This window comes from Cicer arietinum, chromosome 3 (genome assembly GCF_000331145.2).
Source record: "Cicer arietinum cultivar CDC Frontier isolate Library 1 chromosome 3, Cicar.CDCFrontier_v2.0, whole genome shotgun sequence".
NCBI classification, from domain to species: Eukaryota; Viridiplantae; Streptophyta; class Magnoliopsida; order Fabales; family Fabaceae; genus Cicer; species Cicer arietinum.
Window position 1 is genome coordinate 6883096 of NC_021162.2, and position 13237 is coordinate 6896332.

The 13237-nt window shown below is 28.3% G+C and overlaps 2 protein-coding genes across 2 annotated transcripts; one reads left to right on the forward strand and one right to left on the reverse strand.

Annotated features, from left to right (window-relative positions):
- The first annotated feature begins 3263 nt into the window (after positions 1-3263).
- On the forward strand, positions 3264-4922 carry LOC101515734 (putative UPF0481 protein At3g02645). The gene has a single exon (XM_004491920.3). It carries the CDS (start codon positions 3264-3266, stop codon positions 4920-4922), a length of 1659 nt encoding a protein of 552 aa, XP_004491977.1.
- Positions 4923-5223: 301 nt separating this feature from the next.
- On the reverse strand, positions 5224-9924 carry LOC101508190 (amino acid transporter AVT6A). Its single transcript, XM_004491908.4, has 6 exons — positions 9783-9924; positions 9191-9665; positions 8192-8344; positions 7409-7612; positions 6461-6926; positions 5224-5879 (listed from the first exon to the last, which is right to left on the reverse strand). The coding sequence occupies exons 2-6, from the start codon at positions 9624-9626 to the stop codon at positions 5741-5743; spliced, it is 1398 nt and encodes a 465-aa protein (XP_004491965.1). The 5' UTR covers positions 9627-9665; positions 9783-9924; the 3' UTR covers positions 5224-5740.
- Between the last annotated feature and the right edge of the window lie 3313 nt (positions 9925-13237).

Genomic DNA, 13237 nt, shown 5'->3' on the forward strand with positions numbered 1-13237 from the left:
AGGTATATTATACTTTGTTTAGAATTTATTTTTTATCTTTTTTGAAAGCATGCACTTACTCTATGAGTTTATTAGGTGTGATGGAATCAAAGTGGTCAGCCAATTGAGTCTAAAAGTTCAATGATGGTAAGTTACATTGGTTCAGTTGTTCGTCAAAATATTCCAATAACAATTGATGATTGGAGAGATAAAGCTTTGAAGGATTCTAAAGATATATTGTGGAATGATATACAAGTAACTTTTTTACTCCACATTTTTGTTACTTAGAATTTTTTTCCATTGAAATACTTTTACTCAAACTCTATCTTTATTTAGTTTACAGTCGTCTTTTAACGTTGATGAGGTGCGAAAAAATTATGTGCTTAGAGTTGCCGGAAAAATACACAGAGGATTTAGATCTCATTTGTCAAATTGCTACTTAAGAGATCGTGATGGAAATTTGAATGTTGAAGCTCTGAAAATATACAACCACTACATATCAAATGAAGAGTGGAGTGCTTTTGTAGCTAAACATGTAGATCCCGCTTTTGTGGTAATATTAATTTGTTAGCATGTGTGTTTTCTTCATATTCATAGCGTCTTTTTTTACACGATCGTTATATATATAGTATAAGTTCGACAAATTGCGAGAGAGAAAAAAATCCAATGCATCCATACAAAAAATCGTGTATGTATGCACGTTTAGAGCCAAAAATTGTAAGTAAACATCACTTTTATACAATGTGGTAGATTATAAACTATAGTTTCTAACTAATATTTTGTTTATGTCTTTGAAGTAGCAATGTTAATTTACAAGAAAGGGGGGTTTGAATTGTAAATTCACCCTTTTAAAATTTCTATTAAAAACTTAAGAAAATAACTCTAGATTGATATTGGTTGTGAAAATGGAGAACGTTCTTGGTTAGTTAAAATCAGTAATTCAGTTTACGTTTTTAACTTGATAATCAATCAGACTGAAAGTAAATAGATAAGGGAAGAGATACCACATAAGGATATATTCTGGTTCACCCAACTCGGGCTATGTCCAGTACTCACAACTGTGAGATTTTCCACTAAGTGTTCAAAAAAAATAACCTTTTTGGTTTTACAACACCAAGCTTAGATCAACCTTGATCTGTTACAAAGTTAAAACATTTCCACCCAGAAAGGAGTTCAATCAAGTCATCTATCAACCTTAATAGGATTTCTTACAATCTACCCGAACTATACTAAACTCCTATAGTTCGAGTTTTACAATAATGATGAGATTATTTTGTTAGAATCTTAGAAGACTCAACACTAGTTTGAGTTCTGATTCTTTGACAGAGAAATACACGAGAATGATTATAAGAATCGAACGGGAAAAATCAGAACTGATTCAATGTATGTGAGTGAGAGAAATTCAAGTATGATTGAAATGAGTAATGAATTTTCTTAGTACTTGAAGCTCTGCAATGTCCCTGATCATTGGCCTCCCTTATATAGGTGTTTTAGAGCAATTAATAATGGTCAAAAGAGCTGTTGGTAGTGCTCTGTCATATTTGACCAAAACTAATTTATATGAATAAAAATATTTCAGCCTTTGAACACTTTTTGAACTTTGTTGACTAGGTTGATTTCTTTGTTCTTGATCAGATTTATCTTGTGTTTAATGATCCTTTATACTTCAGATATATTTGTTGATATCTTGGCCTCGATCTGGAGTTTTGATTTTGTCAAAACAGCTTGGAGAATGATAATGAACTTCTGCATAATTTTAGTCTTTGAAGACATCTGTTTAAAAAATGTCATTAAAGATCTGTTTATACAAACCAGCATTTTACATTGCTTTTTAGAATAGATTTACAAAAAAACGATGTAAAACTAGTATAAGAATGCACATATTACAACATTTTTTTGAAGAAAAAAACGATGTAAACTAGTCTAAGAGAAGTATTTTACATTACTTTTTAGAATAGATTTACAACGCTTTTTAAAATGCACCTATTATAGCGTTTATTTGAAAAAAAACGTTGTAAAACTAGTATAAGAAGTGTGTTATATATGCACTTATTACAACGCATTTTTAAGAAAAGCGTTATAAAACTAGTATAAGAAATGCGCTATATATGCACCTATTACAACATTTTTTTTAAGAAAAACGATGTAAAACGAGTCTAAGAAAAACGTTGAGCGCTATATATTTATACCTATTACAGCGCTTTTTTATTTTAAATAGCGATGTTGTATCTTTTAACAACACTAGATACTACAACACTTTTAAGCGTTGTAAAATACTAGTTTTGGCATAATGTTCATATTAAAGTAGGTGATTTGACATAATATATGATTACTATTAAATATTTATGTAAAATTGTTTTATAGTAATAATTTTTTTTTTCTCAAAAGATATTTATTTACATACTTATATATAAAATTCATATCAACTTCTGGTGTAGTTTTTTCTGTCAATTTTAACATTCATTTAAACTATTTTATTTATAATGTTATCCTTTTTCACTCATTAAAATATCTGTTAGGCTGAGATGGACCCTTGATAATAAATTAAATTACTTATAATGTTTTTATATATAAAAAAGATACAAGAAATCTATTATTAAATTTTTTTGTATATTTTGTTGTAAAAATCTTTTGGTTATATATATATATATATATATATATATATATATATATATATTATAAGCTTTTGGTTATATATTTATCCAAAGTTGATCATTTCATTTATGATAGTTAGCTAGAAAATAAATTTATCATTTTATAATTTTATCAAAACTACCTCAAAAAATAATTCTAACGTTTTTTTTATTATAATAATATTGGAATAAGGCTTGAGTTTATGATTTTGTCAAAATAAAATTGTCTTTACGGTGAATTGTCTAATTCATTTGCCATTAGTTTATCTGTAACTAATTACTTTACTCTCATATTTACTCCGTATAAGTTTTTCATTTTCCACATTAAATATGTTATGAACTGTTATATGCATTAATGCCCCAATTTTAATATAAAAAAAATGTTTTATTTATATGCCCTTAAAGAATATAGTTAGAAAGTTACTGATAAGTTTTGATAGTGATGAACAACATACTGAAATTCATTGACATTTAATCCAATGAAAGACGTTTCTTACAATAAAACAAGAAGTTTTTGTAAAATATAGCCATTAAATAACACCATATAATTCATTATTATTTCAACTTCTTTCACTTTCACTTCATGAAAAACCAAAACCAAAAAAACAAATTCATTTTTACCAAATCCTTTTCTTTTTCTTCTCCAAAAACATGTCTTATGACTTCAAAACCAATTTTGATGAGCTTGAGTGGGTGATTAAAATACGTGACATCCTTAATAAAGAACTTGATGATAATGAGGAATTATTTGTGTCCATTTTCAATGTTCCTAAGTCACTTATGGCTAGTGATCCAGATTCTTATATTCCTCAACAAGTTGCAATTGGACCTTACCATTTTTGGCATCAAGAGCTTTATGAAATGGAGAGATATAAGATTGATTCAGCAAAAAGATTTCAAAACCAATTACATAGTATCAAGCTAGAATATGTTGTTGACCAATTGACAATGTTAGAACATAGGATTAGAGCATGTTACCATAAGTACTTAAATTTTAATGTTGATACATTAATGTGGATGATGGTTGTTGATGCTTCATTTTTGTTAGAATTTCTTCAAGTTTATACTATTCAAGATGAAACTATGATAGTAAGTTTTTCATCAAGGATGTCACATTTGGTTGATTATGGAGGAAGAAAATTAGCTCATAATGCAATCTTGAAGGATATAGTAATGCTTGAAAATCAAATCCCTTTATTTATTTTGAGAAAGATGTTGGAGTTCAAATTCGAGTCAATTGAATTGGCTGATGACATGTTGATTTCCATGTTTATAGGATTGTATAAAGAGATTTCTCCTTTTAAAATGGTAGAACATGACTATTTGGATATTGTTGTTTCTGAGTGTTCGCATCTACTAGATTTTTTGTATTACATGATTGTGCCTAAATTTGAAGAACAGTCAGATATAATAATTGAATTAGAGAATCGAAACAACAATAAGGAAGAGAATGAAAAATCTTATGGGAATTATCTTAAGATATTCCTATGTGAAGTTTGGAGGTTGCTTTCAAAATTGACTTCAACATTAACAAGGTCATTTAAAAAAATCATGCAATTTAGAGCAATGAAAGTTTTCACTTGGTTACCTTGGACAATCATTTCTAACCTTCCTGGAATGGGAATAATAAAGCAACCAGTCGAATATTATTTTTTCTCTGAAGAAAAAGAAGTTAACAAAGCAGAAAATGAGAATTTAAACTCAGAAGATATCATTAACAAATCACTTTTAATGGATGAAATCGCGATTCCTTCGATTACCGAACTCTCAAAATCCGGTGTTAGTTTCGTAGCTACTAAAGGAGACATATCAACTATTTGTTTTGATGTGAAAACAACAACACTTTACCTTCCATCGATTGGTTTAGACATAAACACAAAAGTGTTCATGAGAAATTTAGTTGCTTATGAAGCATCGACTGCATCAGGTCCATTGGTTTTCGCGCGTTATATTGAGCTAATGAATGGAATCATAGACACCGAGGATGATGCAAGGATTCTTAGAGAAAAAGGGGTTATTTTGAACCATTTAAAGAGTGATCAAGAGTTGGCTAATTTGTGGAATGGAATGAACAAGTCCATTAAATTGACAAGGGTGCCATTCTTGGATAAGGTCATTGAGGATGTTAACCAACATTATAATGGTAAAGTGAGTATCAAAGTTTGGAAGCTCGTGAAGGTTTATGTGTTTGCTTCATGGCAATTTCTTATATTTCTTGCTGTTGTTTTTCTCTTGTTCTTGATGTCCTTGCAAGTCTTTTGTTCTTTCTATAGATGCAACGCTAGAAATCGTGTCAAGGAGATTAGATGAATTAATCACTTTAGGAATTATACTTCTATTCTTCTCAAAGTATTAGTATATTCTTAATGTGATGTCAAATTGCCAAAGTATATTTGGTGCAAGTTAATGTGATCCCAAATTGCCAATGTCTAATTTTTTGTTAGAATTGACACAAGGTCATGCAATGAACTAAATGATATCGGTTACTACAAAACAATGACAAACACAGACAATTGACACAATACTAAGACATACATCGATACTAATTTAAGAAAATTGATGCGACAAAATGTAATCACATGTATCACATAGACGCTAGACACACTTTCAATATAAAATATCAATGTTGCATAGATCAATTAAAGATAATCAATCACATATGTCCCCAAATAGGAACTTCAGCTAGAGAACAAGTTTCGCTCTTTGATGTGAGTTACACCCCACATTTTACTAAAGAAATTATATTTTTAGGGGAAAATGATAATACCAACTATCAACATATTTACACACCTAAATTTTGAAAAATAGAATACATTATTTCATGGCAATTTTCTCTTGTCCAATTCAAGAACTTTACCATCCTTACATAGTCCATTCCTTCATTCAATACAACAATACATACAAACTAGAACCATATAACAACTATAACAAAAATCGAAAAAATACAAACTAGGCCGAAAACACCTTGTAGGCCTCTGACACTTTCTGAAGCAATTTGTACACAGGGTAGGTAGCTTCCATGTTTATTCAAAAATCAACTCATGAGACCCTTCTCAGAAAACCCTGATTTTCTGATTGACCAAATATAACCTGGTCAATTTGGTTCCTTTTGTAAAGAACCGAGACCGTCATTCGCGCGAAGTTTTGTTCACCTTAATCAAGGCATAGGCGTCACTGTATATAGCCACAATGTTTGAGAAGACTGCGAGGACTATCATGATGACACATAGAACTTTGTCTGATTTAGTAGCGATGTTGTAGCGATCCCTACATGGTTGAAAAGATGGTGGAAGACATGTTAATTTAGTTATCAGCAAAAACATAAACACAAAGGATTAGACAGCAAAACTACATCACTGGATAGTACCAAAGTGAAACTAACTTTATTTTTCAAAGTCTGCAACAATGTTTTATAAATCGAATCGGACATCAAACCAAAAAGGCCTCTCAATCATGGTTCAACTATTTTAAACTGCTCGTACCAAGACAAAACTGCAATTGAACTGCTCAAATAACCAAACTGTAGACATGTCAATTCATGGATCAAGTGGTTGAAAAGTCCAACTCGATTTTTAAAACATTGGTTTGCCATGTCAGGGTACCTGACAAGTGTCAGAACCCTATTTGTATTTGCCACTACATCACAAAATGAACTAATTGTTTTCTATTCTCTCAACCAAACATGACAATATTCTACAATTAAGTAAATTTAACGAGTGTTTCAACGATCAAGATTCTTAGTCTTTACTTCCGCCGTCCAATAGGGAAAGTCGGATTTTGTCTAAAGACAAGAATCACTTTGGAGAATCAAATTCATTACTGAATAGATTTTCAATGAGCAAACTCACCTAAGAGTGATGGCAGCTGGAAGGATGAATCCTATACATACTGCGGCAGTTGCTCCGGTGAACTGGAAAGCATCCCAAATGCTAGGAATGAAATTTGCTCCCAAGAAGATAACACCAATAAGGGAAATAGTGATTGATGTAAATCTGAAGTTATCCAAAACCAAAGGCTTTGATTTAGGGAAGAGAAGACCGTCGATGTTGAGTCGCAATGGATAAAAGACAACTGGAAATACAAGCATGAGGTGTGCAGCATAGCTAATACGAACGGCATCATTGAGCAAAGAACCGAAAGGGATTCCGAGATTGGTATCGAAATTGGCAAGCACGTCATCAAGAGTATCTTCACCAAATAGAAGGAACCCGAAGAAGCTTATCATTAGGTACACGGATGAGCATAGACCAAGGGCGGTACGCACAACACCTTGCATCTGTGACGAGTCCTCAAGTTCATTATCTATGCTGTGAACTGCAGAAAAATAAACGTGTGAACACGTAAGACTCTTGCACAATGTTGTCAAAAGACAGCTCTGTAACACCATAATATAGCAGAATTTGAACAAATTGCTATTATTTTGCAATACGCTATTCAATACAGAGTTTTATCAAATGCCAACTATAATGGTGCTATAGCACTATAGTGCAATGGAATTTGAACAAACCATTAATTTCCGAGAACTAAAATGTCACACTCTCACAAAGTTTGAAACTTTTGCCACAATTACCAAAGTCAGGTTACATGTGGTTCGAAATTTCTAGTAGCACTTCAAGCAACTAACACTTTTGCATTTACACTTCAGGTTATATTCGAACAAAGGATACTATATAACCATTTGAATGAAAAAATTTGGGGTTACCTTATTCGGTTTGTCAATTTCACATTAAAAACATCAACAGAAGTGTAACAAGAGATTAATAAGCTTGCCATAAAGGTTTGAATAAAATGCATACCATTGTAATGGCAGATATATGCAGTCACAAACACAGGAACCACAGTGAATAGGTTAAAGATTGATGTTGCATCAGTAACAACTGGGAAGAGTCTTGGCATGCTAATGCCTCCGCTAATAATCTTGACAACAGAAATTCCCACAGCAATGACGAGAAAAACAACTGCCAGTGCAACGGAAAGGGCCGATGTGAATCTCAACGAATCTGCAACCAAAGAACAAGCGTGTAAGAACTTCGTTCATTTATCATAAGACCGATAGATCAAACTCAGACCTTACACATATCTTAACTTTAAACAAAATAATATACTGTTTAAGGATATTAATATGTGCAACTGAAAATGAAATACAAACTATGTAGCACCAACACTTCAAATTCAATGTGTAATTAGTATCCTACATGTGTCGGTGTCTGAGACCAACACGACACCGGCATACATAGTTACATTCAATTTCATCCACTTTTCAAACTATTATCATGTGCCGAGGAGTCAATGTCATATCTGGTGCTGTGTCAGTGCCCCACGAAGTTATGTTATCCAGATTCAAACAAATGATGATATAAAATATACAGTAACAACTAACAATGCATCCAAAGCCTTAATGGCGATTTAAACTGGCCGTAACACTTGCAAACAGATACTCTAATGTTTAATTTGGTGACAACATCTCTTGTAGCAATGCTTTGTTATCAAAACTAAAACTTTTTCATCATCTTCCTAAAACAAAATGACACAACTAACCATTTTTCTTTGAAGTTATAAAGTAAAGGAATAACACACACCAATTCGTTTAAAGCTTGCCAAGGGCGCAAATATAGCAACTGTTGTAAGAAGGACGACGAATGTCCTCCCGGTCCACCAGTGCACACCAAACCATCCTTCAAGTATACCATAGTGATGTTCTCCGCTTGAAGATGTTCCAGAAAGCACGTCACCTGCATAGTGAAAAAAAAATCTGAATTAGAAAACCCTAAACCTTACTTGTAGAGATTCAAGGGTAAAAAACTTAGAATTTAATTTGTATGCTCTATCTGTGTAAAATTGTTCAAGACATGGATCTCATGATATATCGCCACATCATTTAATATGTTTGTGAAAATACTTGACTTGTCATACTCGTTAAATGATGTAGCAACACATTATTGGATTCATGTGTAAAATAATTTTACCTTCATAGAAATTAAACTCAAAATAAACCACCCTCTCAAATATATCAAGGCTTTGTTTGGAGAAGCAACTTAATTAAGCATTTAAAGCATAAACACTTAACAAATAAGTGCTTATGTATAAGCGATTTCCTTAAAAAAAAGATAAAATAAAGTCAAATTATTTCTGTATAAGCTATAAGTTATTTTTGTAAGCTACCTTGGAGAGCTTATGAAAATAAGCTGAAACGGCTTATGAACATTTCATAAGTTGTTTCCATAAGCTCTTTCAACCAGTCTTGCAAGTGCTTATGCAAATAGATAAGCTCAAATAAAATCAATCCAAACATACCATAAAGTACTAAAATTAAAGATGGTTTTAGTCTCACATCAATTATAATCATGTAACAAAAGATAAAATAAAGTCAAAATATTTTCATATAAGTTATAAACTATTTTCATAAACATCTTGGAGGAGACCTTACAAAAATAAGCGGCTTATGGACATATCATAAATCATTTTGATAAATTCTCCTAAACAGACTCACAAGTGTTTATGCAAATAGATAAGTTCAAATAAGGGAATCCAAACAAAGCCAAAACTACAAAAATTAAAAAATGGTTATGGTGTCATACCAATTATAATCATGTAAACAATGAGCACACCAATGTTATTAACAATAACACAAATCTGTGCAAAAGCTTTTCCATATTTCCCAAAGGAATCACCCATCAAACCAGCATATGAAACAGATTTCCCTGCCCTTGTAAACCTTATCAAAAGCTCAATTGACTTTTCAGTCAAAAAAGCCATCAAAACAATAGCAACAAGACCAGGAACCAAACCCAACTGTTTCAAAGTTGCAGGCAAAGCCATGATTCCAGCACCAATAATTGTTGTTGCTAAGTTGAAAACAGCACCAGAAAATGAAGCTCCATTGAAATCATCAAAACCAGAATCACTTTCATGACTTTTAGGCAATAAAGGTGCATTCTCACTAACAACAACTGATTTGTTCTTCCTTGATGATTTCTTCTTGTCTGTCTTAGGTGCAAGATTACCAATTGTCATTTTTTTTGTTCAGTTTTTTCACAACCAAACAAACAAACCCTGAAGAAAAAAAATTAACACAAATTAAAAAAATTAAACAGACCCAATTAACAAAATTAACTAAAAATTCAATCTTTATGAAAAAATAACTTCAACTTAGTTCAATTTAAGTAATACCTGAAAATGAAAATAAAATCAAAATATATTGAAGACCCAGAAGAGAAATGAAAAAAACCAACTCAAAGAAAGTGAAAAGAAACAAACTTTGAAACTCAGAAACGAATAATTCAACCCCAAGAGAGATTCAAACAAAACCCAGTTGAGAAAAATCAATGATTGGGATTAGAACTTAGAACTAAACGTTCTGCTGCAACACAAGGAAGGAATTCAGAAATTCAAAGAGAGGTTTTTGGGTTATGATTGAAGGAAGTAACCGAAAAACTATGAAGATTTTAGAAGGAAGAATATACAGATTGTAAATCTGGAACAAGAGAATGAGAATCAAAGAAAAAAAGCAAGAGTGTTTTTTTTTGAGGTTGGTGACCAATGAGGTTGTTTTATAGACAAAATCAACTAGACAAAATTACACGCAATATTATTCTTCATATTCTTAAGCATTATTATATTATTTCTTTTAAGGAATTAATATATTATGTTATTTTTTATATTAATTATTATATTACTAAAATTTAATGTACATGTATATTTAATTTATACTGCCAACTGTTACCAAAAAAATTCATAATGTCATAATTATTTTTTTACTCATATACAATATATATGAGTTGTGATTTAATGATATTATAAAAAAAATTATATAAATAAAGTATTCCTATTAAATTTTTACATTATAATATTCTTATATTATTAATTGTATTAATTAATATCAATTAAATTTAATATCTGTTTGAAAACAATTTAATTTTATATTGGTATGTTGGTATAAATATATAATAATTTTATACGAATAAATGAAATCGTCGTGTAAGAAAAAGTAATCAAACATTTCGGACAAAGACATATTTAACAGTTAGGAATGGTGTTACTGTGGATCTAATGAGTTTCTTCTAATGTGTCATCTTAAATTTCTTGAACATTTTTATAAAAGAATAATATTATTAAAACACAAAATTTAATATGATATAAAAATATTATATTATATAAAATATATTTGAAGTTATATTTTATTTTCATAAAAAAAATTTATAATTGTATTTTGTTTTATATTAAATTTTGTATTCTAATAATACTACTTAAAAAAATATAATTCTTTTTTTTTTCCATAGCTGCTCTCCTTCCTAGTCTATTATCCCTCACCCCTCCTTTTGTAATGTGTATAGTGATATATATAAATTTAATTTACGTGTATAGCTATTTTATATATACATCATTTAAAATGATTAAATTAATCATAATTGTTTTTTAGTTAGGTATATAATTGTGATTTATTGAAATTGTAAAATTTATTTACAAATAACATATTCTAATTAAATTTATATATTAGTAATATTTTACATTGTTATATTAATTAGTTAATATAATAATTTTATATTTATTTGGAAATAGTTTAAGGATATATTTTTTCTATAATAGTTTCTTTTTTATAAAAAAAAAATTGAGATACTAGTTGGTCGCCAGATATAAAGATGCAATCAATTATTACTCTAGACTAGATATACGACCTTTTAAAAACTAAAAAAGAAATATGACTTTTTAGTTTTATTTATTTTTAATTTTATATTGCTATAAACATATAATAATTTAATTTTAAAAAATCCCACAATTTAATTTAATGTTTCTATAAACATATAATAAATTGACTAGGCAAATTCAAATTATCATGTAAGAAAAGGTAATGAAACATTTTGTACGAAGACATTTTAAGGACTTGGTATAGTATTGCAGTGGATGGAGTAAATTTCGTCTTACTACATTAACTAATTCTTGGAATTTTTTTGGGTCCATACTCTTATTAATAATGTAGCATTTATTTAACATTTATAAAATAATTTTTATACCATTGTCATTAATTTTATTGTTTATTTTATTTATATTTTAAAATATTAAATAAATAAAATTTTAAATATTCTATCTAAATACTTTAAAACTTTATATTATTGTTGGATAAAATAAATCAATTCTAAAGATGTTATTTAAATAAAATAATTTTGTTTTTAATATTTTAATATATAAATAAAATTAATTACAATAATACTGAGATAAAAAATATTTATCTGACTCATAAATATTGTTTAAATGTCACGTTATTAACGAGAGTCATCTAAGTATCACATTATTAATATTATTAATAAGAGTGAAAATAAAAATGTGGGGACCAAAAATTAGTTAATGGTTCATTTGTTTAAGATTTAAAAAAATAAAAACTTTATAGTATTTTATCTTTTTGTTATAACATTTTTTTAAAAAGAATTTTAACAATAAAGCTTTAAATAAAAAGTTGATTTAAATAGTTTATCCAAAAGTATCATTTTAAGTATTTCATCTATTTAGTATAATTTATTTGGATAATAAAGTTTTAAAAAATTAATAAAATGAAAAACAATTTTGACTCTTCATAAACATTATTTTTGAAAAATATATATATTTTTGAAATTTGACTTTATCATATTAAAATTTTTAATAATGAATATCTAAATTATTGAATCTTAATCGATAACAAATGAACTTCAAACAATTTCATCTATTTTTAAGTAAATTATCGTAATTTTTTATAAAAATATATAAAGTAAAAATCTTTTTTTTTTTAATTTTAAACAAACAGGTCCAAAATAAAGACTAAAAAAATTTATTTTAAAAATAAGAGACTAAATTTTTTTTAAACAAAATAGAAAGATTAAAATTACATTTAAATCATTTTGTTTGCCACTTAATTCTTTATTCTCCATCATCACTCCTTTTTACAATGTGAAGAAAATGATCCAATTCACATAAAATTTCAGTTTTGATATTCGATGAGGTTGAAGAATATATACTAATACCCATGATGGAATGGGTTCTATATATATATATATATATATATAATATTAATAAAATTATATTTATTATAATTAATATGATAAAATTATAATTGTTAGACTATGCTAAAATAAGATTATTTATTGCTCTATATATAGAGAGAGAAATAAAGTTTAATTTTGGTGTAGTTTTTCTTCTAACTTTATCCTTTATTCACATTATATTGTATTTACAATTGTATTCTTTATATATTTTTTTTTTTAAATTACAATATCATTTAAATCTTTTTTACTTTTCATTTAGCTATTACAAATAATTTTATTTGACTTTGATGCACACTCTCACACTATTTATGAATCAATTTAACTTTGAAAACACAATGACTCTTAATTAAAATTGTATCAAAAAATGTCGTTCTCTATTCTTTCATATTTTTATTTCTATATTTCAAACAGAAAAATATAAAAATAAAATTATGAAAGGAAATTAAAGCATACAATTTAATGTTGAATGCCCAAATAGTAGATGATTTAAATCTTTTAAAAAAGTGATGTTTTAAAAGTTATATTTTTTAAAATTTATCTTTGTGAAAAGAAATATCTTTTTGAAAATAAATTGTAAATTTGAATTTATTATTACGAAAAAAAATATATTTT